The sequence below is a fragment of the Onychostoma macrolepis genome, chromosome 16 (assembly GCF_012432095.1).
Source record: "Onychostoma macrolepis isolate SWU-2019 chromosome 16, ASM1243209v1, whole genome shotgun sequence".
Taxonomy (NCBI): domain Eukaryota; kingdom Metazoa; phylum Chordata; class Actinopteri; order Cypriniformes; family Cyprinidae; genus Onychostoma; species Onychostoma macrolepis.
The window spans coordinates 9230625-9257515 of record NC_081170.1 but is presented as its reverse complement, the minus strand read 5'-3'; the positions used below and the strand labels follow the sequence as shown (position 1 = coordinate 9257515).

The 26891-nt window shown below is 38.1% G+C and overlaps 1 protein-coding gene across 4 annotated transcripts in view; it reads right to left on the bottom strand.

Annotated features, from left to right (window-relative positions):
- Positions 1-539: 539 nt before the first annotated feature.
- The window catches only part of rbms3 (RNA binding motif, single stranded interacting protein), a 164750-nt gene continuing 138398 nt past the window's right edge, over positions 540-26891 (bottom strand). For 2 of the 4 annotated variants that reach the window (XM_058745711.1, XM_058745712.1), the window contains 8 exons: positions 20637-20743; positions 19240-19283; positions 16790-16886; positions 14482-14532; positions 7207-7317; positions 5646-5729; positions 5230-5357; positions 540-4186 (listed from right to left, as the gene is read on the bottom strand). In XM_058745711.1, the coding sequence (XP_058601694.1) occupies positions 4183-4186; positions 5230-5357; positions 5646-5729; positions 7207-7317; positions 14482-14532; positions 16790-16886; positions 19240-19283; positions 20637-20743 (626 nt within the window). In that variant the 3' untranslated portion in view covers positions 540-4182. Of the gene's footprint in view, positions 4187-5225; positions 5358-5645; positions 5730-7206; positions 7318-14481; positions 14533-16789; positions 16887-19239; positions 19284-20636; positions 20744-26891 lie in introns of those variants that run through there. The other 2 variants (XM_058745713.1, XM_058745715.1) reach the window with 2 other exon arrangements.

Sequence of the window (26891 nt, the reverse complement as noted above, 5' to 3'; positions counted from 1 at the left end):
CTTTTTTTTTTTTTGAGTAATGAAAATATTTTTAATGGTTGTAGTTTTAGGTTACAGATAACATTAGTAACCCTGAGTCAGACATAACTGAAAAATGACTCGATTCGGTGAAGGTGTCAGTTATATAAACTTAGTAATAGCTCTAAATGATTCACTGAGTTGAGATCTGATTCAAACCTTTAGCTCACAAGCAAGTTTGGGGCTGTTTTGTGAATTTGATTCATTAAAAATAACTAGTTTAAAAGAATCATTTATTTGTGATTCGGACATCACGGCTTGGCTGTGTTTACTGTTGCATGCATCAATCACTGGCGAGCATTTATGTTTTCCCAACTAGATTTCAAATAATTTCCCTAAATGTGTATTTTATTGTCACATCTAGAGGCCTGTTAAAGAGTGTGCCATTTTTTTCGACATAAAATATGTCCTATCCCAGCTTAATGTGCAGCGACTGCTATAGGCCATTTATAACATTGATTAGCTCTTTCAACAAACAGCATAAAAGTCACAAAAAAGAAAGCTCAACCAGAATCAAAAAGTGGCGTGATTTTGTAGATTTTTTTATTGAAAGCTTCATCAAAAGAAAAAATAAACAGAAGTTTAAACCTAACATCCACTGGTCTACAGACACTCTCAGGATCACAGCTCGAGCACATGGGAGGCAAGAAAGTGAAGCAACTCAAGAAATCAACGTAGCATTGTAAAACTGTTCTGCTTTCATATTTCAACAACACCTGTACAAAAAACATTTCCATAAATATTTCTCTATTTCATCTGCCAGTACGTTAGTGTCTAATTGAGGTTTTTCCGTTTGTGTTGAATTTGGTTGAACGTAGTACGCTGTTTCCTGACAGTCCAACGAATGAACGAACGAACAATGAACATTCGTCATTCAATGACCTCAACCGCGACAGCCAATCAGATGTACAGATAAAAATGCATGGCTTGGACCTCACATCCAATGAATGGGAGCACAGAGTTTCTAGCCAGCGAAAACCTTCGAGTGGATGAAAGGTGTTTAGCTTACTAAATTACAGTTGGGATGAGAACTCCATCCTACAGTTAGAAAAACCTTCAGCTTAATCGGACACATTTATTCACTCTTTAATGAAAAGCATGAAGGCTGCAGAGTGTAAAACGCTCACCACGTCATCACACACCTCTCATATGAGACTCCAGCCCGAATTTCCTCTCTATTCCCAAAGCCCTGACCCCTTAAATACTGAATGCTTGATAGCAGCGAGCACATGATAAAAAGAACTCTCCAAAAAGACAGTGGATAACAGACACAAAACACAGTGACTTTTTTTGTAACTTTTTTTTTTGTTGTTGTTGTTTAAACAGGTGAAAATGAAAAGCTAGCTTGTTGTCCTTATTGAAGCAGTGCTGTCTTGGTCATTACGAACTTGGCATCGCTTTAATCCACAGTGTCATATCTCACTGCAGTGGTCATCACAGAGGATAAAGTACACCAACTTTGCTTTAATACTGTCCCCTAGTGGCTAATTGAGATCATTACGTAGTTGTATAGAGGTCATGTTGTAGGAATACAGGGGAAAAAAAGACCAACGCGTTCATGATGATGTTCAAAGTCTCTCGTTGGCCCTTTAACGACAGATGAATTTATTCCCAGAGCACCTCGACAACTCTGTAAATCTAGGAGGCGTATTTATGAGCCGTATGACCATGAAGGCAGCAAAGACAGTCCATAATTCACCATGTGTATTGAAACTCTTTGCTGACGTGTTAATATAGCGCTTTCCTATCAGATTGCATCAAAATAACATCTACTTCATGGTAAATAAAGGACAGCAGCCTTGTTTTTCTATTAAAGGATAGTCTGTCCAAAAATGAAAATTCTGTCATTTACTCATGCTGTTCCAAACTTCTGCAGAATATATAAAAAAACATTTCAAGGATTGTTGGTAACCGAACAGTTTCGGGTCCCATTGACTTTTATTGTATCTTTTGTCCATACAGTGCAAGTCAATGGGATTCGAAAATGTTTGGATTTTTATTTTTGGATGGACTATCCCTTTAATTTTTGTAATGTTTCCCCTTTCTACTCTTGTGTTTGCTAGTTTCCCCCCTCTGGAATGGGCAGCCTGATAAAAATAAAGCAGATTTCAGATATGGAAGGTCGAAATGTCACGCGTGATATTTCTAACCCTAATTCCGAGCTGTCAAGGCACCTGAGCAACCGCCAAATCCCACGATGATGGGAACCTTAGGCTCTGTCCCAAATGTGTATTCGCGATGGTCATCCTGCATCCATGTGACGCGTTTGAGATTTTAGGGTTACTAACTGGAATTACGCCACCAAAATGTGGCCTCGACCGCATGGGCTTTGGGACAGAGCCTTTGTTTTTCAAGTAAAGACCGTCATTTTCATGAGAGATTTCCTATGGCATCCGGTTGATTAAGGAAACCTTGCATATAATATGAGGCATTTCGATCGACGCGACTGCAAATACGGACGGGAGTGCTCAGAACATGTTATGCTAATGCTGCTAATTGCGAACGTTTCTCAGCGCCCCTGAAGCAAAGCTTGTGTTTCATGACCTGCAACACATTCTCATGTGTTTCCTCATGGTAAAATTGCTTTCGATGAGGTAGTGATCTGTACACAGAGTTTAAATACACACTAGTGAGTGATTTGATTCCTTCCTGTTGAGCTGAAATGATTAAAACGGCCTGAAACTGAACGGACGTGCGACGTGTTTAATAGCGACCGACTGTCGGTCGGCGACTGAGAAGGTGGAGCGATAGAGGTATAGTTCATTCAGCCGGGCAGACAGGAGATGATTGATGATTCAGCCGCTCTCGGACGCCCTCTGCTGGGGAGATCACACTCATGAGAATCAGTGATGGTGGTTTTCTGCCTCTCAACTGAACGATTGACATAGATTCTGCAACAGTGGAAGGAAGTTTAAACCCTAAAGTACCAATTTGGCCGTCAAGGTCAAACGGATACTTCTGAAACCAACTGATTACGCCAAAAAATCTCAAATAGAAAAAAAGAAACGGAAAAAAAAATCGATCCACTCCACTGTCTTGAGGGGGGTTTCTTCATCTTTGGTATAAAATATGCCATCCATGGGCTGCATTTGATCCACAGCTAAGAAAGACTAAAGAAATTGTCAACAATTTCCTATTACTATTGCTTTTTGCACACATTTGCTTTTTTTCGTTTTGATTTAATCCATAAGCTCTTATCTATTTAGATTTGCACTGCCATTTTTTTTGACTGTTTTAGTTTTCTTTTTTTTTTTTTCCGCAATGAAACAAGCAAAGCAGGCTAAAAACACCTTAAAGCTCATAAAAAATATTGCAGATAAAAACAATAATGCCATTAAAAATGATCTGCACTACACAATAAACTGCATTTCCCATGATGCAGTGGATTAACATTTTTTCCCTCTGTTTCTAAAAAATGCAACTCTCTTTAATCATCTTCATCATCATGACCACAATATTTTTTTTGTCTGTCCTCTCTTTTAAACACAAAGTCACCACTGATAATTTAAAACGTCTCCAGGAGACCTCTCTCTCTCTTTCTTTCTATGCTTTATACAGGTAATTTCCTTTCTTTGTCAGGTCATTTTCACTGCATTCATCAGTCTGTTCAGTTCAAACAGGAAAAAGTCTTAGATGTTTCTTGAAATTAAGGCAACAAAGATGAAAAAACATTGAAATTCTCTAGAAAACTAAAATCTAACTCATAAAAAAAGAAAAGTAATAGTAGCTTAGAATCCGAGGAAGACTTCTTTTGCTCCTTCTCTCATTGTTTTACAAGAACGTGCTTCCTCGTCTAATAGAAAAACCCACTGTTTCTGAAAACCTACCTGCACATTCAAAAAAAGAATAGGAAAACTTGTACTTGTTTGAATTCGTTCACTTCATGAAGGTAAAGTTTTTCGGGTAGCCGATTAACAGTAGGCTCGATCTCCCAGACTGCATTTCTCTCTTTTTCCGGTCTGGTTGTGAGTCCTCCAAAGGTCCTCCGGTGTGGGCCAGGTGTTAAATAAATTGTTTGTTTGTTGTAGTTGTTTTTTTAGATGCTTGTGCAAAAGTAGACACAAACGTGTTTTCCTATCTCTTGCGCTGTCTTCAATGTTCCCTCGTTGCAGTCCCCCAGTCTCAAGGCAACGCAGTCACCTCAACGCCCCCCTCCTCCTCTGGTTATCTGAACCAATGAGAATGTCAGAGAGTCTGAAAAGCATACTATATGGATCATGCATTTTCACTTACTCCTGTTGGCCCATTGCATTTTTTGAGCTAAATATAATGCCATGAATATATCCTGAATTCTGCTTGCCCCCAATTAGCACAGCTATATTTTTTTGTCATAAAAAGGTTGTGATAACATTTTAAACCTACATTCTTAATACAAAAGATGTGCATTTTTATAACGTTACAGAATACTGTTATGAAGTTGCTACTAGCATTGAAACATATTATGAACCTCGCGACTGAGCTGTGCTCACATATCCTTACAAGTACAATTTTAGCTATATTATTTGTGCCCCTTTCAAAAATTGCTCTTGAGAAATTTTATGTTTATTGACCCCCCCACCCATTTAAAAATAAATTTTACACTAATATATTATATTTTATATTTATATTAAAATTCAATATTTTTGAACAAAGTCTCACCAAGTAAAAAAAGTAATATTGTGAAATATTATTAGAATTTTAAATGTTTATTTTAAAATAAAATATATTCATGTGATGCAAAGCTGAATTTTCAGAAGCAATTATGATCCTTTAGAATTAATTAATTTGGTACTCAAAAAACATTTATTATTATGAACGCTGCTTAATATTTTTGTATAAATTGTGATACATTTTTAGAAAGTTTAAAAGAAAAGCATTTATTTGAAATGTATTTCAGAAATAAATTAACTACCACTTTTGATCAATTTAATGCATCCTTACTGAATAGCAGTATTTACTTAAAAACTGGAATTAGTTATTTTTGGTCATTTACTGCAAAAAACGTAAACTGCATGTCCAGTTTGCACATTTAAATGATTTACAATCATTTTTGTTTATATATATATATATATATATATATATATATATATATATATATATTTTTTTAATTTGTACATATGCTTTCTTTTCAAAATGTTGCACTGCAACATTTCACCTAACTGCAACCAAAATGCAATGTTGTACACATTGTCCCCATTTGTCTTATCAATGTGAAGTGTTTCTCAAACTCACTTAGCAGGCTGAAAAGTGTAGGTGGGCGCGTGATCGCTGGTGTTGTCCACGCCCAGAGGCTGTTGCTGACCGCTGGCGTCCTGCGATGAGGGCGGAACGCTCTGTGGAGAAGCCTCCGTCACCACTCCCTGGAAGGATATGATGTCATAATTACAGGATGTCCCCTCACACAAAACAGAAATACCTTTTAACGTCCTACAAAAAGAAGCCTTAGGGCTGCATTTGGTACTCAGACCAGAATGAACTTAAAGACGTGCTCCAGACTGGAGTCAAGCCTTGTAAAGCTGAAATAAACGGCACTAAGGAAGTTGTGGGCGGATTTTGACCCGAGGCGACTGATCTCCACGTTTTCAATTAGCAGAACTCATCTAATCAGTTGGACCAGTGAATGGATTTGCAGTCACCCAGAAACTCACCTCCACTGAGACAGCTGAGGCAGGCACCGCAGTGTACTGGGGAATGTATGTCCCCTGCATAGGAGCAGCAGCCGCAGTCATGTACTGCAACGAAGCATACACAGACACACTTCATTCACACACAGCAAGTAAAACTATGCATAGTATGGAATTTAAATTGTGACTGCTGCATCTTACAGTGCAATTGGTGGTACTAATACATTAAAAGCTATTTTGCTAAGTGACCACTACAGAAATACAGAGCCCCTAAAGGGACATGGGAGAACAAAATTATATATTTCCATGCATTTGCGCACAAAAGACTTGCATTTTTGCAGAGAAACTTTTGTTGACTGGAGATGGAAATAATATGAGATGTAATGCTTATGATAAGGAGGGGGAACTCAAAACTTTTTCAAGTGAACACAAAAGCATTGAAGAATAATTTCTCCTCCCATCTCATATTATTTCCCATCATCATGTCCCTTTAGGGGCTCCATACAGGAAGAGGAATCTTGATGAGATGAATGATAAACGATGACAAACATATTTTCACTGCTTCTATTAGTTGAACCCTTTTGCTTTTTCCTTCAATTTAGGCACTGCTAGAAATGAATGATTGTACTTTTACTCTAATGATTTACAAGTTCATTTGGACCTTAAAAATACAGAGTACATATTTCACTGCTCATAATGATGTAAATCTATCCTCTTATTAAATATTTAGATATTTTCTTTCCTGCTGAGTTGTATCTTCACTCAATGAAATCAATGTCAACGTAAGAGGTAAAAATATCTACAACTTGCCATGGAAATACAACAGTGACTAAACCTAAAATAATGTATTTTTTTTTGTTTGTTTTTTATTAAAAACCAATGATGAATAAAAGCTTGAGTGCAAACAGGTACAGTAATCAGTTTACAAACTAGTGGCATTTTAGTATTTATATACTATTATACTTTATAGTACTATACTATACAGTAAAAATTTTGAATTTAGTTTTCATTTTAATTTTAGTTTGAGTTTTAATAAGTTTATGCAATTTCTATTCAGCTGTAATTTATTGTTATTTCAGTTTTAGTTATTTTAGTACTTCAACTTGAACTAGTTTCAGTTGGTTGAAAAGTCAATAGTTCTAATTTTCTTTATCTATCTACTAGTTTTAGTTTTAACACTGTCACAAACAAGTTTATTCAACAGCTATACAATCAGATTGGCCAGTGTCAGGTAAAAGGTTTCAGGATATTTACTTCTCTAAATTAAGTTCAAAGAATAAAGTTTCACCTTTTTAAATGACCATTTACTTTTAAAAACCTAAGTACAAATCAATGTGGAAACTTTATTTACTTTCACTCAGGTATGTTTTTGGCTAGATGCAGTACTTTTAATTGAGTACAATACTTACACAGTGTCCATATTTTATTTCCCAGTCCTTTTACACCCCTGAGTAGAGCTAAACTGCCTTGTTCTTTTTTCCATAACAGTTTGAAAACTTTTAATTAGCATTTAACTTTCTTCTTTGGCTCCTCTGCAATTCAGACCAGTGTGAGACTGTGTGATGAAGGCAGCGGACACACTCACAGTGCCAGAGGTTCCCATGGACAGGTGGTTCATCTGCTGGGTGAGGGGTCCCATCATGTTAGCGGGCTGCATGGAGATGGTGTGGTCCATGGTTGGCGTTATCACAGCACCCTACACACACGTACAAACACAAACACACACTGTTACAGGTCAAACCGCATGAAGGACGGGAGAGGAAATGAGCTACCATTCAACAATACATCTGGACGACTTCATTAGAGTCAACGGCCTGATCACGCAGCCATGCTCTCCACAAAAATCCCTTTCCTTCTTTCACTCATCTCATTGGCCCGTACAGCTGCAGCTGGGCCCTATTATGAGGGCCAGACGTGAGCTGTTCCACTTCAACAAGTGAAATAATGCGATCCAAATGCGAGTCATGCATACTTCTGCAGAGATGATGCATCGCTCACTTAACAGCAGAGCTGCTCCACACCGCGGGTGTGTTTACGTTTCAGGCACGCTGGGATGAGAGTGCTAACACATGTGAGATACAGACAAAAGAGAGAGAGAAGTCTGCAATTTGCAACCGCTGACCTGAGCTATCATCTGATGCCGTCACATGACCGCTTCCACAGAACTAGGCCAGAGACGTACGCGCACGCTCATTCTCACATGCCAGCTTGATTAGGATTAATCTTTCCGAGGAGACCCTCCGTCAAACAGATTGTCAGAAAGTTAAATTCTTCTCAGATGGTTTGGCTGAGGCCAGGATGATGAGAAACCATTGTGCCGTGTACAACTCTGCTTACAGTTTACGAAGGACTCTTTCCTTGAGTTTAAGACTTATCAGTGTAAAATCACTTCTGTTAAGTAGTGATTGCCTCACAGGAGTTTGAATTCATCTATCCGGACTGCAGAGTTACTTTAAGTCAACATGAAATCAAAATGAACCCATTTACTGTCCCAAAGCACATTCTTGACCTTTTTGCGAATGATTCATTAGAGCGTGATGTTCTACAGTAAATGTTTGTCTTCAGGATTTTCTTCACTTATATCCAACAAGGATACATTAAACTGATCAATAGCGACTAAAGAGATTTAGTTACAAACATTTCCATTTCAAATAAATGCTGTTCTTTTGAATTTTGTAATCAATCCTGAAAAAATATATTAAGCAACACAGCTATTTCAACATTGATAACAATAAGAAATGTCAGTTTTCTGACAGTATTTCATCAAATTTGAGTTGCTCAGTGTGGTGTCAGGAACACACTTTTTCCAATAAATACTTTTTTTGCAAATGTATTTCTTAGTGTGACTGTTAAAGGGTTAAAATAGAAAACAGTTATTTTAAAATTGTAATAACATTTCACAATATTAGTGTTTTTATTGTAGTATTTTAGATGTAGCCTTGGTGAACATAAGAGACTCCAAACTTTTGAACGTTGTGTAATAACCTTCATCACTTTAGCCAAGTGACCTGTTGAAGAATGTAAACCAGTAGCCAAATAGTTTCTACGGTTTTAACAAACTCTAAGGCTTTATTCTGGTATGTAACACCACCTTTTACCATATAATCAATATTCTATTAATAAAATCAGGTTCCACCAACATTTTTTTTTCTCATTCAATATACTGTTAAACCTGGAAACATGGCACATCAAGCAAGTAAAATGGATTGCAAATGGCAAACCATGTCGACTTAAGCCCAGTTACAGTTGGTTTTCAAGATGTCAAGCTATCTACGGTCATTATCTGGTCTAGATATTGGTCTATCAGTGTGTGAATGAAATTCATGATTTTATAATTAGTCTTTTCTAGGCAGAAGTATATAATTATGACTAAATGTCTGATTACTTTTTTAAAACTCTGAAATCTTGAAATGATATTTGTCTTCCCACTGGCACTTCAGTGTCTCACACCGCTATAGTGCTCTTCTTCTCACTCTGCGTCTCATCGTTGTCATGACAATCAGTGTGTCTTCAGAGCTTTTCAGCTGTGGAAGAGCATCAGCTTTCAAGCATGTGACACTTGTGTTGAGACTCCTGACTAAGTGCATTTATGCAGCACAGAAAACCTGGGACTCAAAAATCTAATTAAAACCTGAAAATAAGCAGTTTAAGGATGTCACATTATGATGTAACATGGATAAGCAATTTATAATAGGATTCTGCATTATTTCCACTCTAGGTCACTAATCAAACAAGTCATTGATCATGTGACCCCCTTTGTACAATCTAGTCACATATTTTTGCTTCCTCTGAAGAAAAGATGCTCTTTAGATCATCTTAAATCATGCAGGTTTTGCACAAATGATACGCTACGATGATACACAAGTATTGCATGCACACTCTTGATTGTTCGTCATTCAAGCACAAAACGACCGGTCACCGCAGGTAAAATGTACCAGTTTCTGAAGAGCTCTGAAAGAGACATTCTCTCTGAGTGTGCCAACAAGTAGAAAAAAAGCCTTTACACACACAAACATGCGAGCTTCAGTCTGTCTCTCAGCTAGCACAGCTTGGTGCTGTTGGTGCTTGCCTGTGCTTGAAGAATAAACTGTACAGTCACTTGGTGTCAGAAGTGCTCTGTCTCTATTCAAGCTTTCAGAGGTAAACGGTTCAGCCGCCGCGCTCAGAGCCCGCCGCGTCTTAGCTTTCAGACGCGAAAGCCTCAAGCTAACAGTTCCCCCGCCCCGCGACAAGCTTTCATAATGAGCGAAGGAAAAAAGAAATCCATGCTGAATAATTCTCCACTCTAATTTACAGCCGTATCAGTGTGAGACTTAGACAGATGATTAAAGCCTCGCTTGTGTGTACGTGTGTGCGCGTGTGTGTTTTTCCTTCATTTCCCTGAGGGGAAGTATTCGGAAAGCGAGTGACATTCTGAGAGGGATTTCTGAGACAGCCAATGAGATTTCCTTTTTCAACAGCCTGTATACTCATTTCCAACCTCAGACCAAATATACATTCATCTAAAGCCAGAGATTTCCGATGTAAACTAGACAAGCAGAAATCTCCCGTGACATCAGAGGAAGGAGAGGTTTTTTGCCAAGACATCTAAGTTAAAATAGAGACAGGAAAAGGAAGTCGATCTTTTTGTCTCTCTCAGGTACCGGTGCTTTGAAAAAAGCAGGCTGCCAGGGAGGATGTTTGATATTAATCTTAAACGAAATGTGCCAAGGCATAACCACCGATTCCCACCATTTAAACACACTTAAGAAAAACATATACCATGCATTTTTTCTTTCTCACGCACACACACACACACACACACACAACACCCTGCCAATTCCCACCGTTCAAACGGAGCACTGTGATGGGGCTGAGATAAACTCAAATCTTTACTCAAACATGGGCTTCTTTGTTTCAGCAAATGGCCGTGACTAGCAGGGGCTTAGAGAAGCGTTTCATTTCTTTTCTCTCCTCTTGCGTGGCGGTTCCACTTTAAGCGGCTTTGCCGTAATGCACTGCGGTCTTGATTCATTAATGTTCATTTCCAGGATGTGATTTGGTTAGGGCGGCTGGGGATTCTTCTCTGCGCTAAGATGGAAAGTAACAGGTACAGTTGAGTGATGGCCCTCTGGGTGGTGCATTGTGGGTAAGTGTGTGCTTGCTGGTTGGTGTGTGTGTGTGCCCTGCTGACAACATCTGTGCAGCTACCCTGCTGAAAAGACTAGCTTACACCAGCATGAATTTCAATGCTGGTTTATTCTACTTAATACACTGGCTTTTTTTTTTTTTTGTGAAGCTGGTTGGTCAAGATAGGCCACTGTTGATATGCTATACTGAATTTTTTTTTATATATGTCATGTTATAAAACAACAAATACAGACAACAAACATAAAGATAAAACAAATAACATTTATTTGAGAAAGTAATATCAATTTGAAGCTAAATTAGTGGATGCATTTCAGATCAGTGAATTTTAGTTTTCATGAAATTGATTTCACAAAAATAATAAAATATAAAAAAAAACTGAAAAACTAAATATATATATATTAACAGAGAATTACAGAGAATTAACAGCAAATTAACGGTTACACTTTATTTTAAGGTGTCCTTTGTCCTTGTTACAGTGTAATTATACATTTAAGTACTGGGTAACTACATGTACTTACTATATAGGTAGGGTTAGGATTAGGGTTTGGCTACTTGCATGTTATTATGCACAATTTACTGTTTTTATAATAGTACCTGTAAGTACATGTAACGTTTAGCAAGGACACCTTAAAATAAAGTGTTACCGAATAAAAAAAATTAAAAAAGGGAAATAACTTACAATTTTAAACCCTAAGTTTATATATATATATAACAAGTTGATTAACTTACCATTTGAATTTAAGTTTGAGCCAAACTACATGAAGCAGGCTGAAAGTGATCTATTCTTGGCCATTTTGTTGCTGTGCTGAACAAATGAAACTCTTTTGTTGCGTGACTTGAATTTGAATTTCTTTTGAATTGCATTTCAGTAAATTTCTCTTCCTGTCATTCCAATTTAAATTCCAATTCAGCATCCTGGGGTTCATGGTCAATTCAATTCAAATTCACATTTGTGATTCGAAAGGAAGCCAATTCCTAATTTCTGAATTTTACTCAACCCTTATAAGTACACAAGTGAGCCCAAACACACACACACACAGCTGTCATCTGGCTAGGATAGTAATGCATAAGTCAGCTATATGGCCAACAAAATCAGCAGGTCACAACAGCAGGTGCACTTAAGGTACTGATGTATACTAAAACACACACACACACACACACACAGACACACTGCACTGCGGAGAGGGAGCTCAGAGCACTTCCATTGTCTGCTGATCTGCTTAAACCCTCATCGCCGGCTCCGGTCGCTATGGTCACGTGTCTCCACGGTAACAAGGTGCCAAATGCAGCAGTGTTCTCCAATAACAATGCTTCCCTTTCTCAGCCACTTTTAATTGCTTGCCTTCTCTCTTCGCAGGACCCATGAAAAAAAGAAAAAACATGATTTCTTCCGCCTTTGTTTTCTTTCCAGGATTTTCAAATTAGGCAGAGATCAGCTCACAGACTCCCACTGCCTCTCTCTCTCTCTCTCCCAGGCAGCTGAGGTCTTTTTTGATGGGTTGCCAGATCATTAGATATGAGGGTTTGGTTACAAACACATTTACACAACATAATCATGATCATCAAACCTCCCATCCGACTACACATGCACACATGCACTCACACAACAAGTCTGGAATATCATTATCTAGACAGACAGACATCTGCCTCCTTTTCTATAACCCCGTTTCACTTCTTGAGTTGCTCAGGATCGTATGAAGCCCTGCTGCGGATCTGGAAACAGCTGACTGAAGCCTTTTTTCAGGCCCTGCCAGAGAAAAAGCCCTGATCCCAGACTACCTTTGGCCATTTCCACGGTGGAATGCAGACCCCTGGCTTACAGTAAATCCAAGTTCAGGTGAGAGCCAAAGAGACGGCAGTCAGACCTCCAGACCCCGGCCAAGGGGTTGCTTTCTTATTCAAGACTTTAGAAAAAGAACACAAGAGAGGTAGTTTGTACCTGTGTATTTGTGCAACGAGACAGAGAAAGAGAGAAAAAAAAAGTGTCTCCAGGTTGACAAAGTTGTGTCAATGGAGCTCAGACAAGGGATCTATTTATCTGATCCAGACTGCGGACTGACTGGAGGAACAGATCCTTGAGTCGTCTGCCCTTAAAGGAACAGTTCACCAAAAAATGACAATTCAGTCATCATTTGCTCATACTCTTGTGTTCCAAAGCCCTACATTTTTTTTTTAATCTTTTTTTTTTTTAAATGTGAGATGTCGAGCTCCAAAATGACAAAAAGCACCATAACAGTTTCATAAAAGAGGTCAGAGGTTTTAGACCTGGGGAACTGCAAGAATGTGCTAGGAGGTTTGTAGGAGAGTTCAAAGAAAAAGAAATGTGTAAAATGTAATGGAAAATATAAATTATAATAATATATAAAAAAAAAAAAAAAAAAAAATATATATATATATATATATATATATATATATATATATATATATATATATATATATATGGAAGACGATTAGGGCCAAGCAATAATAAAAAATTAAACCATCTCGAGATTAAAGTCATTAAATTTCGAGAAAACACTTGTTAAATTTCAAGTAAAAAGTCAAGATAAAATGTTGATTAAAAATTGATTTCCACTTCCGATGTGATGTGATGAGAAAAGGAAGATTTGCGAGTTTGGCAAAAGACAGACTCGAACCCAGTCGATTGTATCACGTGCTACTCCCCACGCATTACTCTCCAACCCACCCCACTGCAGACACTGGATAACACTGTCCAAAAAGATTAAAGGAACATGACACAAGTGTGTTTATTCTCTACTTTCTTCTCGAAATTTAATTTAACAATTTTATTCTCAACATTTTATTTACTTTTTCGAAATTTAATGACTTTTTTCTTGAAATTTAATGAGTTTATTCTCAACATTTTATTTAGAGTTTTTTGCTCTAAACATAATTTTATTTTCGAAATTTAATGAGTTTAATCTCAACAGTTTATCAGCATTTCACTAGATTTGTAGTGAGACACATTTTTGGAGACCTGTTTTCACTGAATCTGGAGTTTTCCGTCAACATAAGAGCAAACATAAGAACAAAATATTTTCCATATAATATTTGTATTTTTAACAGTAATAAAGTAATCAGTTTAAATCTTTTAATATTTAAAGGGTCCTCACAAAGGGACCATCATAATTTGGGGTCTGTGGCATCAAAAAGTTTGAAATCACCTGGTCCATATGACTAATGCTCTGTATTTCAAGACTTCTTAAGTCATACAATTGCTTAATTTGAGGAAAAGACCAAATCGTGACTGATTCAAAGTAATTTGTCTCATAGACATCTCTACATGAGGCAGATAAGAAACATCTTGTAAAACACTTACAAAATAATGCAAGATTTGTGCAAAACACTTCTATTATGATTTTTTTTTTGTCATTTTGGAGCCTTTTCCTTTTAAATTTTCCTTTTAAGTTCCACATAATGTAAAAAACAACTTGATTTGGATTGACAAGAAGGTGATCAAAAATGTTAAATATTTAGGTGAACTATCCTTTTGAACACACATAAACACCAGTCCCGTGCTTACTTGCTCGGCCACAAGAGGGCAATGGGGGTAAAGAGCCACTGCATTTTTAATTTTTTTTTTATCTCACAGAACATCCAGTCTTTCACAAGGATAATCGTAATCACTCTCACCTCTCCTCATTCCTCTCTATCTGTCTGTTTCCTCACGTCCCCAACACACACGCACACACACACCAAGATAAATGAACACCTCCTCAGCAGCACTTACCGTAGGTTGCATAACGTACTGTTGGTGAGGCATCCACGACGTACTCTGGACCTGTGGGCGGAAACCAGCATTTCTTAATTTCACTCCTCACCCCCCCTCCTACGCCTCCTCCCGCTGCCTCGAAGCCCCGATTCCCACAGAACAGCCAAGTAATACAAGTGCGATAATTACACAGGGATCGGAATTCTACAGACAGCGATATTGCCTCCTAATTACAGCGCTGCGGCAGCAATTTCATCATCTAAGGCCGACTTGGACCCCAAAAAATCTCTCCTTTCATCTCGACGCCATAGTAATTCTCGCACCAACAATTACTACATTTAGGACAGGGTTACTATAATTAACTAAAACTGTAAAAACATTTTCGTTACTTGCAATAAAAATAAACATTTACTAAAATAAAATAAAATGAACATATTTTATATTTATCAGCTAGCTGGAAACTTGACAAGGCAGCATTTCTTCCTTTCACAAACTAAAACTGATATAAAATTAAAAAGGACAAAAAGTAATTAAAAAAATAAAATATGATATTCAAAATGATACTAAAATAACACTGATATAAAAATACTTGAAAATAAAAATAAATAAATAAAAGCAGTCCTCAAAATGATAATAAAATAACACTAATATACTTGTGTATTATTTTTTATACCACAATTTTTATATTTTTTATACACTGGATGTACTACAAATAAATAAAACAAAAATGTGTAATAAAAATAAATAATCACTATATAGACACTATATTAAAAAAAACCCCAAAAACACACAACCAAATTATTATTATTATTATTTTTTTTAAATTATAAGTATTTTGAGTATTTTTTATTTATTTATTTATTTTTACCACAAAACTGACGTACACGACTTAAACTGAAATAAAAATGAACTATATGGACATTAAAAAAAGACAAACACAACAAAATCTTCTGAAACTAAATGATAAAAAATGATACTAAAATAACACTGTTAAGCTCAAGTATTATTTTTACAGTACACCACACAAAGTGAGAATAAGTGGCCACTTCCTGTCTGAGAGGATGGATGTATGCATTTAGTTTCGTGAAAGTGCGTTTGAACGGTTGTAGGTGTCTAAATTTATATGCGGTGTCCTTTTATGTTGTTCTAGGAAGAAAAGCCTTTGGGATTTGTTCATCACTGTGATCCGCCTCAGGCGTCTCTCTCTCTCTCTCTCTCTCTCTCTCTAAACACACTAAGTCCACTAAGATGTGTAAGCGCACACCTTGTCTCTCTCTCCCCGACTGTTAAAAGATTCATGCTCTCGCTCTCCCTCTTTCTCTCCTTCTCTCTGTCCTTTCACTGGAGAGGGAAACAGTTGTCTCTTGTTCCATTCTCGAAGTTCTAGGGGAGAAATAAAGGTAGCAGCGCATTGATTTCCCGTCAGCTTGGCTTTGAACTCGTTTTGGCGGGTTCAGCGCAGTTTGCAATTTAAAATTAATTCGCCGGCCAGCAGGGCGCTTTTGCACATGATATCACGCAATTTGATTAAGAGATAACCTTGCTGGTGTGCAGAATTTATCATAACAAACGTGCGGCCGAGAGCGTAAACGAAGACTAGGCCGCCGCTCCGGTCAGCGTGGGTGGTTTGTATATGTGCGCTTGTGCTCACATATGTGTGTGTCGGCGTGTTTGCGCTAGGACGAGGTTCTCGTGAGGACGGGAGGTACATGATCTGAAGGGCTTAGCTATTCTCTACGCTCAGCAATGTTTTGTTTAGTTTAGCTTAAGCCAAATCAATTAAGGATGCTCATAGTCACTGTTTGCTCACTCCGTCTGACTGCAGCGCTGGAGAACAGCATTAATAAGCTTTCCTAACATATCAGCAAACATGGAGAGTGATGGAAAACACGCTATAGCGCAGCATGCTCTCCTCGTATGTGTGTGAGACAAACTGCGTTTGCATGTAATTGTGTTTGAATACAGTGGCCCCAAAAACATTTGGACACTCAAATTTCACTTAAAAATGCCTGAACATCATTGTGTTAGATATTAAACATCTACAAATAATTGTTACTAGACCTTTTCTCTTTTCTAGTTAATTACACTTTAATTACATTACTTTTGACCAGACAGTGTTAAATTAATTTAACACACAACTTAACTTTTTTGATTAACTGTGCTATCTTTCTTGCATATTTTAAATATTGTTTGTTTTAGTTATATTAAATATAAAATCTTGATGGTCCAAATGTTTCTAAGGGCCACTGTATGAATGTAAATGTGTGAGTTGGTTTGCCTGCAGCATGTGTTTGTTCTGAATGCTGTGTATATGCTGTGATCTTACCTGATATGTGGAGACAGGAGAGGCAGCGATGAATGGAGTGATTGACGTTTGAGCGATCATGCGGTTTGTGGAGATGCTGTATGGTGAGGAGTAGAACCTGCAAGATACACAAAACACTATTAGTACCCTTTTCTGTTTGTATAAGACAAGGGTTTTTAAACTGGGGTCTTTTAAACAGAATTGAAATTGTAAATTTGTACATGTAACATTAATAGAATTAACACACTTTATACTGTCATATAAGTAATATATTTACTTTAGCTTTAGTTTAAAGTCAATTATAGAATTTTATATAAACTTTCACATTTTAGGGTCATTAAGAATGTTTAATGTTCTTGAAATAGTTGACTTATACGCTGGCCAAGGCTGCATTTATTTAATAAAAAAAAAAAAACAGTAATATTGTAAATAATAATAAAAAAATAAATAATACTACATTCATTTAAATAAAGCATTTTTTTATTTTAAATAAACCATTTTTATATGAATATATTAAAAGAAAATCAAATAAAAAAAACGGAATTTTCAGCAGCCATTACGAAAGCCTTATAAAGAATATTCTTATGTTCTAGAAATAATTTTCTTGCACTTACCAAGGCTGCATTTATTTGATAAAAAATATAGTAAAAACAGTAATGTTGTAAAAATAAAAAATAAATAAAAATAATAATAATTTAATAAACAACTTTCTATTTTAATATATTATAAAATAGAATTTAAAATAAATCAAAAAGCTGAATTTTTCAGCAGGCATAACTCATAAATATAATAATAAAATAATAGAATGATTTATTGCTGAAGAATTATCTCGTATTATCAATGATGAAAACACTGAATCAAAGAATATATATATATATATAAAATAACAATTATCATTTATTGTGTTTATTTGTATAGTTGTGTGTTTATCTGCACAGGCTTGTGTCAAAGCAGTTAATTTGTTGATTTCTCTGTGTTACCCGAGCAACAGCATTTTCCAATAGCTACAGTTCTTGGGCAGGACTTTATTTATCATTGTGTACCTACTGCGGACATGTTTCATCTGCAAGCTCCGTTGCTAGGCTTTATTGATCGGCTTGTCTGGCAGCTGAGAAATGGAGCGTGGGGAGAGAAACGCTGTCTGCCCCAGAGAGCTCATGCTCCCTTATGTCACAGTCACACAAAACGACCTGAGTGAGAGCATGTTCAGGAAGAAGGTAACACTATCTTTGAAGCAGGATTAAAATATGAAGCTTAACACACCAGTTTATGTTAGTGTGCAATCTTTTTTTAGCCTAGCACTATGCTGTTATTTATGCCGGCTATTAGCTTCAGCCCGCTGACATTGAGACGGCATGCGCCATTAAACAATTAAGAAGACTGTATGAACTCACTATATATATACACTAATGTGATGGAAAGGAGAAAGGAAACAAATAAAGCCCTTTCTAGTCTCTCTCTCTCTGCCTCTTTTTCCCTGATTGCATATTTTTGTCATTCCTTATTTCGTTCCCTTTCCCACAGACAGCAAGTGCTGAGTCGGGGGGTGCATAAGGAGCCGGAGCTGGTAACCGAGGTACGACTATGACTGTTTCCCCAGAGTGCCGGATCAGAAACAGAGCCCTGGGCCTTCCGTCCACTGGAGCGGACAGATAGAAAGGGTCTTATTTCCCTTAGTCCAGCACCCATCTTCCTGCTCTGCAACCAGCACCTGACGAAACACTTACACTCTTCCGTGCAACAATAGCACAAAATGCAGATTGATTATGACAGTATTTGTGTGTGTGTGTGCTAGTGTACAACACAGCTCTGTAGGGTTCAGTATTACTCATTGCAGCTCAGACGTTGTTAACACTGCTGAAAAGACCAGATTAAACCTGCATGAACCGGGTGGTTAGTCAAGGAAGTCTTGGTGGTTAAGCTAATTGACTCTTTAAAACCGTATGTCTCATTAACATAATCAATACCTTCCAAAAAACCCTTTGTATATGATGTACATAACTGTTATGACTTCTGCCCCCTGGTGGATTATTCATATTCTTCAGGAAGTAGAAGGACATTTTTGGTTACCATTTTTAAAAAAGTCCACCTTTGTGTTTTGTAAAATGTTTTTATAGTATTTACATAAAATGTTGTGAAATGTTTGCTAATGTTGATAGATTAACACAAATAGTAACTTTTATTTAGTTATTGGTAGTATAGCAAAACGCATATTTACATAATTACATTATTAATAGAAAATGTTTCAAATATGAAATACCAAACAGGAACTTCAGATATATTTAGAGTTGGAATTCATATTTATATGTATTTTTATACATGCATCTTTACCATTACCTTTACCATTATATATGCATGCATTACCATTCAAAATTTGGGGTTGGTAATATTTTTTTTTAAAGAAATTAATACTTTTATTAGGAAAGGACTTTATAAATCAAAATAAAAGCTGTTCAACAAATGACTCTTACCCGTTCTGCATTGCAGTGGGGTCATAGGTCAGCGCCATGCCACTCTGAAACACAAGACAGACAGGACAAAGAGTGAAAGATCGTTCTGGTGAAGCAAGTATCCTATAAAGTCTATTGAGTAATGCTGGCAATAGAACAGGGTCATCTAATAGGGGCTGGCCAAGTGCTCTTTATATCTTTAAAAGCACATGGCCGAGACTTGTGGCTGTGGATCTATTACCTCAGAGCGCTGGGCTGTAATACCAGACGGGCTCAGGTTCGATACAGCACAAAGTTATTTGGTATTTACAAGACTGCAGAAAGCATAGCTCATGTTGACAGAGCCGCACTAGCTAAGTGAATAAGGGGGGAAGCTGGCCGCTTAGACCCGTATTGGACTGGAGCAGATAAACAACGCTCATATACTGCAGCTTGTCAGGCGCCAAGTTTTCCTCAGCAGGGGAGAAAACCTGGAGACTGGTGGGAAAACCATCGACCTAACCTACGTGTGACTGGACACTCTATCTAGTTAATGTGGACCCCTGGGGTTGCATATTGAAATACGCCTTCATGAGAGAGTGCAGCCAAAGTCATGGCGGCTGCCAGCTCCTCATAATGGGCGCTCACGGTCTGGTCGGTATCTGGGCACGCTTCCCTGAACCGCCGCGTCATGCCAGCAGCTGGGGCTGCCCAGAAAATGCCAGTTGTTCACCCTGCCGCCATTTTCCCATCAGCCTACCCAGACGGCGGCTTGCTTTGCGGGAATAAAAACAGGAGAGGAGAGATTAAAGGACTTGAGCGAAAGACTGGGAACTTAAACATGGCCAGATGACTCCATCAATCAAATGTTTTCTCCCGCCTCCCTTTCTTTCACTCCTTTTTTCTATCCGATGTTTGAAACAAAGAGTTTGTTTCCGACTCATTCCCTTCTTCAGGGTTGGGTATTCTGGGATAGGGAATGCGTGGGGAAAATGGGGCAGAAGCTGGCGTGGAAAAGGTAAGAACAGATGATCAGGTTGTGTGTGTCATTTGGAACTGAATTCAGGTTGAATTCCAATGGCTGTATTTGAAATGAATTTGAACAGATGAAGCAAACAGGATGTTAGGAAGTAGAATTAAAATATCTGAAATGTAAAGAAATTAATATAAATGTAATTTTTATTAGAAAAGCCAAGTTATGAACTACCTTATGAATAGATGGGCTTAGACAGACAGACAGACAGACAGACAGACAGATAGATAGATAGATAGATAGATAGATAGATAGATAGATAGACAGACAGACAGACAGACAGACAGACAGAGACAGACAGAGACAGACAGACAGACAGACAGACAGACAGACAGAATTTGTTTCAGAATTTTTGCACAGCCGTGTCGAGGATGTTTGGTAGGTCTTTAAGGTCGCCAGCGCTCACCTCTCCTTCCCGAGGCCACGGTCGGCCGTTTTGAGGGTACTTGCTCTGACTCTGCCTCTTCTTCTGTCCTCCATCTGCAAACTTGCACAGCAGCGGCTCCGTCGGGGCTGTGGAGGAGAAGGAACAAACACAGAAGAATATAAAAGATCAGTCAGTTAGTCAGCAGGGCGTGAGAGGGAGGAGTGGACGGATACCTCCATAGGTCAACCGCAGTACGATTGATGGAAAGGTCATGACCTCGGCAAAGAAAGTGGAGTGTGTTTTGAACAGAGAGGGAAATGTTACACCGCAGGTATCACACCCACACCGAGCCTACAGAGCGGCGGAGGAATATCCAATGACCTTTTGAAGTTCAACACCCCTCGACTATCTCCCCTCAACTTCCTGCACGCCCCCCCCCCCCCCACTACCCACTTCCATTATGTCTTCGACACTCAGACCATCGGCTCCACTTTTGGCACAGGCATCCTCTCAAATCCCAACCATCAAAACAACTTCCCTGGCAGGTCTTCAAAGCACCTTGTTTAATATTTGCACAATAATAAATGACCTGATTGCGACAGTACATAACTTAAATGCTGTTGACTGCGCCAAATGAAAAGTTTCGAAACATTGTTTGTTTGTTTTTGGTGTTCACTGAAGTGTGTATCTCGCTTACTATCTCTTACTACACGAAAAAAAAAGGAGAAACAAAAAGGTGGAAAGCAAAGCGAGAAGGCTCCTCTACGTCCCCGAGGGGCCAGTTCACGCGAAAGGCGAGCAGAGAGTTCAAAAGAGTTCTCTTCCAAAAGTGCAAAGCAGGATGGCACTGAGGCGAAACACTTCAATGTTCTCGCTCAGTCATGACGGCAATATGAATTGCAGGGTGTGGAACACCTCTCTGAAGTCTACGAAATGCACTTGAGGAGCAGGAAATTTTGCTCTCCAGTTGAACAAATTCCTGTACGCCACAGCTAAGCTAAACTTAATTTGGTTTCCTTGGCAACCAGAAAAACTCATTTAAAGCGAGCACAAACTTCTTGGATGATGGGATCTGGCAGAGAGCGATGATAGATGCAGGAGGAGGAGTTTTTGCTTTGTGGAGTCCAGACAACTATTCTGAGTAATCCTGCCCTCCGGCGATATGACTCTACAGTCACCTCTGAAAGTATGTTAGTTTGGCAGAGAAAAATGAACACTTTCTCTTCCGCACGCTCTCACCTGCACTGCGATATTTCAGCTGCTCTGTGGAACAATAGAAAGCTGTTGTATCACAGACCGCAGAGGATGCTTTGTGCGTAAATAAGCGCATATATTGCATAGAACCAGATAAACAAATTCAAAACAAGCAGCTGAAAGGGCTCAACGGAACATTATGTATTCTGTAGCCGAATAGAATATTTAATGGCTGTTGTTTGTTCTTTTTTGTCTATTGTTTAGAATGAGACATCAAACAAGGGATCAAGTCTTCAAAACAAAGATTCATTCCGAGATCGTAATTATTCAGAAAAACACTGGACATGATGCCAGAGAGAAAAGACTTGATGAAAAAAGATGACAGAAAAAACAAAAAAACAAAAAAAACAAAAGATGAAAAGAGAAGAGGCAATTGAGATAAACAGAAAATATGCATATACTGTATATATATATATATATATATATATATATATATATATATATATATATATATAACCCAAATACAACCCAAATTCGGAAATGTTGGGACGCTTTTTAAATTTGAATAAAATGAAAACTAAAAGACTTTCAAATCACATGAGCCAATATTTTATTCACAATAGAACACAGAGAACATAACAAATGTTTAAACGGAGAAATTGTACACTTTTATCCACTAAATGAGCTCATTTCAAATTTGATGCCTGCTACAGGTCTCAAAAAAGTTGGCAGGGGGGCAACAAAGGGCAGCAAAAGCAAGAAATTTTGAAAAGATTCAGTTGGGAAAACATCTAGCAACTAATTAAGTTAATTGACATCAGGGCCCGTATTCCTAAAGATTCTAAGAATCCTCTCAGAGAGCTCCTAATTTATCTTAAAAATTTCTTCACTTAGCTTAAAAGTGATTCAGGACCAATCTGAGAGCAACTCTGAGCGAAGAAAAGACAAAAACTTTTATCTCAGTGAGGAGGCGGGGCTGACTCCGTTGCTAGCTATGACACAGTCTTTTGAAGAATGTGATTGGTTGGTTGTCCAAGTACGAAATAAAAGAGTGATTTTAAGAGTAGGGTTTATTGTAAGCCTTCACTTTGAAATTACAGGCGTACTTTTTCCTGTTTTACCGTACTCACACACACACACGCACACACACACACACATTATATATGTATATATATTCTTTATTTTTTATTTACCATGCTGTCATACTTAACGTATTTTATAGGAAATGAACAGCGACATAATAAGTGCTGTAACAGACCCAAATCATCACTGCTGCATAGTTGCATTTTTCCAGTTGCTAAATATGTTAATGTAGTGATTACTTCCATTTCTGGTGCTATGGCATTTCTGCGCAGTGCCGGAGATGTTAGCGTGTCTCTAATAAGATCGGTCACAAACATGATCCCTGCACGATCTAATGTGTAGCGTCTTATTAAGTCACTGTCATGCATTGTGTGCAACACATTTCTTCTCCTCCTTCATGTTTCGTCCATTTTCTTCACTGCTAAAGAAACTCTTAAGCCTCTTAAAAGTCCTCGTTCATACTCCTAACAATTTTGGACCTCAAGACCTCTTTTAAGGGTTAAGATGCTTTCTGAATTACTTTTTTCATTACTAGGATCTTTTCTTTAATTTTAAGAGGAAACGCCCACATTTCTAAGAATTTTCTTAGAATTTTGTTACTAGGAGCAGCTCTTGGCACTAAGATTTTTCATGAATACGGGCCCAGGTCTGTAACATGATTAGCTATAAAAGAGATGTCTTAGAGAGGCAGAGTCTCTCAGAAGTAAAGATGGGCAGAGGCTCTCCAATCTGTGAAAGATTGTGTAAAAAGATCTTGGAATACTTTAAAAACAATGTTCCTCAACGTCAAATTGCAAAGGCTTTGCAAATCTCATCATCTACAGTGCATAACATCATCAAAAGATTCAGAGAAACTGGAGAAATCTCTGTGCGTAAGGGACAAGGCCAAAGTATTCCTGGGCCCATTTAGTAATGTCAATGACAGAATCATGCCGATGAGTGATGCAGTGTCATCTGAGGGCCCAAGACCATGGGCATCCAACAAAGGTCTTCGGGCCCTCAGATGACACTGCATCACTCATCGGCATGATTCTGTCATTGACATTACTAAATGGGCCCAGGAATACTTTCAGAAACCACTATCAGTAAACACAATCCGCCATGCCATCTGCAGATGCCAACTAAAGCTCTATCATGCAAAAAGGAAGCCATATGTGAACGTCCAGAAGTGCCATCGTGCCTGTGTGCCAAGGCTCATTTAAAATGGACTGTTTCAAAGTGGAAAAGTGTTCTATGGTCAGACGAGTCCAAATTTGACATTCTTGTTGGAAATCACGGACGCCATGTCCTCCGGGAGACCTTCCTGCGTGTTATCAGCATTCAGTTCAAAAGCCAGCATCTCTGATGGTATGGGCAGGGCTTAATTTGTGCCGGAACAAGCCGGATCCGGATCCGGCACCTCCAAAATCAGATCCGGCACCTCATTTTGTCGGATCCCCCTCCTCACGCACCAATATGAAAGAAGTTTGTGCTGACATAGTGTGCATATATGAAAAATCCTCCATAATAACCGCGCTTGCGGCACATCTACATTTGAAATAAAGAACCTGAGCACGCAAAAGACGCGACATGTGAACTTCTCTGCTCTCACAAGACATGCACGGATCCAATAGCCTATACGCGTGCATTTTCTTTCTCAACTGTTCACATTTACTTAAGAAAAAACCTGGATATTCGCCAGGACGGCCATTTTTGCGTAATTTTGTGTGTATTTGGCCACTTAGGCTCAACGACAAACTACGAAAAATAACTCAATATGATACTCGCTAGGCGGCTTTGGATGTGACTGTGAGCGCTCAGCCTTGAGACCGCCTCTGGAGCGCGCGAGTACCGATTAACTTAAAAAGACGTGCATTTTTGTGACGATGCAACAATGACCCGATTAAGCAAGTGACAAATCTGTCAACTGTCCCGAAATGCGAGCGAAAGTCTTGGATCAGCGTGCAGCAGCTTGTTGTATTGCAGAGGAGATGCGCTGATGTGAAGTCGCTTTGAGAGAGTGAAAGAGAGAAGACGCGGTCCAGCTGAATCACTCACGCTGTTTTCAAATGACTGATTTAATCTGCTAGTTTGTGTGGATTTATTTACTCATATAACCTACTTGCTATATTGAATAAATGTTTGCAGGAATTTCCCTCATTATAAATTTGAAAGCTGTGGGGATGAGTAAAATGCTATATACACACAATCCCCCACGAAATTCTGGACAGGATTAATTATAACTCTGTTACAGAGATTTGTGAAATAAAATTCCATTATTTTTATTTTGTTATTTATTTATTTTTTCAGAGACCTGGAAATTGCCGTTTCAAAATTTCATGGCTTTTTCAGGGGTTTTTTATGTACGAACCCTAATAAAAGCAACTGATGCACGCTGTTAATCACTTAAACTGGCCCACCAATATGATCGGCTGAATGCTCCGTTACCTCTTACTTCTCTAATCACATGCCGGATCCGTCACCCCACTTCATTACGTGACCTCCAAATTTACAAATTAAGCACTGGGTATGGGGGAGCATAAGTGCATACGGTATGGGCAGCTTGCATGTTTTGGAAGGCACTTTGAATGCTGAAAGGTATATAAAGGTTTTAGAGCAACATATGCTCCCCTCCAGATGACACATATTTCAGCAGGACAGTGCAAAACCACATACTGCAGCTATTACAACAGCATGGCTTCGTAGTAGAAGAGTCCGGGTGCTGAATTGGCCTGCCTGCAGTCCAGATCTTTCACCTATAGAGAACATTTGGCGCATCATTAAACGAAAAATATGTCAAAGACGACCACAAATCTTCAGCAGCTGGAAACCTATATCAGGCAAGAATGGGACCAATTTCCAACACTAAAACTCCAGAAACTCATAACCTCGATGCCCAGACGTCTTCAAACTGTTTTGAAAAGAAGAGGAGATGCTACACCATGGTAAACATGCCCCCATCCCAACTATTTTTGAGACCCGAGACCATCAAATTTGAAATGAGCTCATTTTGTGCATAAAATTGTAAAATTTCTCAGTTTAAACATTTGTTATGTTATCTATGTTCTATTGTGAATAAAATATTGGCTCATATGATTTTAAATTCTTTTAGTTTCATTTTATTCAAATTTAAAAAAACATCCCAACATTTCTGGAATTCGGGTTGCAAATACACACACACACACACACACACACACACACACACACACACACACACAATTTTCTCTAAAATATATAAAATCTTTAACCAAACCATAAATTGTTCAATAATTGACTTATCGGTAAGCCCCTCCCCTCGAACGCAGACTAGCCAATGGCAGTTGAGTATCAGTTGCATGGGGAGCGGAACTCGGACATCTTTAAGTTTCAGCTCCATAGAGAAACATTGAAAAATAAGACAAGAAAAGAAAAAAGAAATAAAGAGAAGAAAAGATATAAAATAGAAAGAAAAAAGAGACAAGATGAGACAAGAAAGACATTTGAATAAGACTCCCCCTAATAAATTATTTAAAATTATTTAAAAATAACAAAAAAAATATTTAATATTTAAAATTAAATATTAAAACATTTTAAATGAAATTCTATCTATCTATCTATCTATCTATCTATCTATGTTTGTGTTTGTGTAAAACAAGCTGTTCTTCATCAATACAAGCTGTTCTCATAAACACCATTTCTCTCTAAATTATATAAAATCTCTTGCCAAATCATAAATTATTCATAAAAGATTACATAAGAAAAACAAAAGGAGAAGAAGAGAAGAGAAGAGAAGAGAAGAGAAGAGAAGAAGAGAAGAGAAGAGAAGAGAAGAGAAGAGAAGAGAAGAGAAGAGTTTTTCGGCCCCTGTGATCTCTGTGTACTTTGAGCTGAAGTAAGGTGGGGTAAAAGTGTCTCTCCTCCACCTGCAGAGGAGGCAGGGTCTACACCTGCAGCCTTGTCATCACCCTCCTATTATACACACACGCACACGCTGGCCAGCGCTGATAACGGCAGCACAACACAAGCGGCTCCATTGTGAAGGACAGACAGAAAACGAGG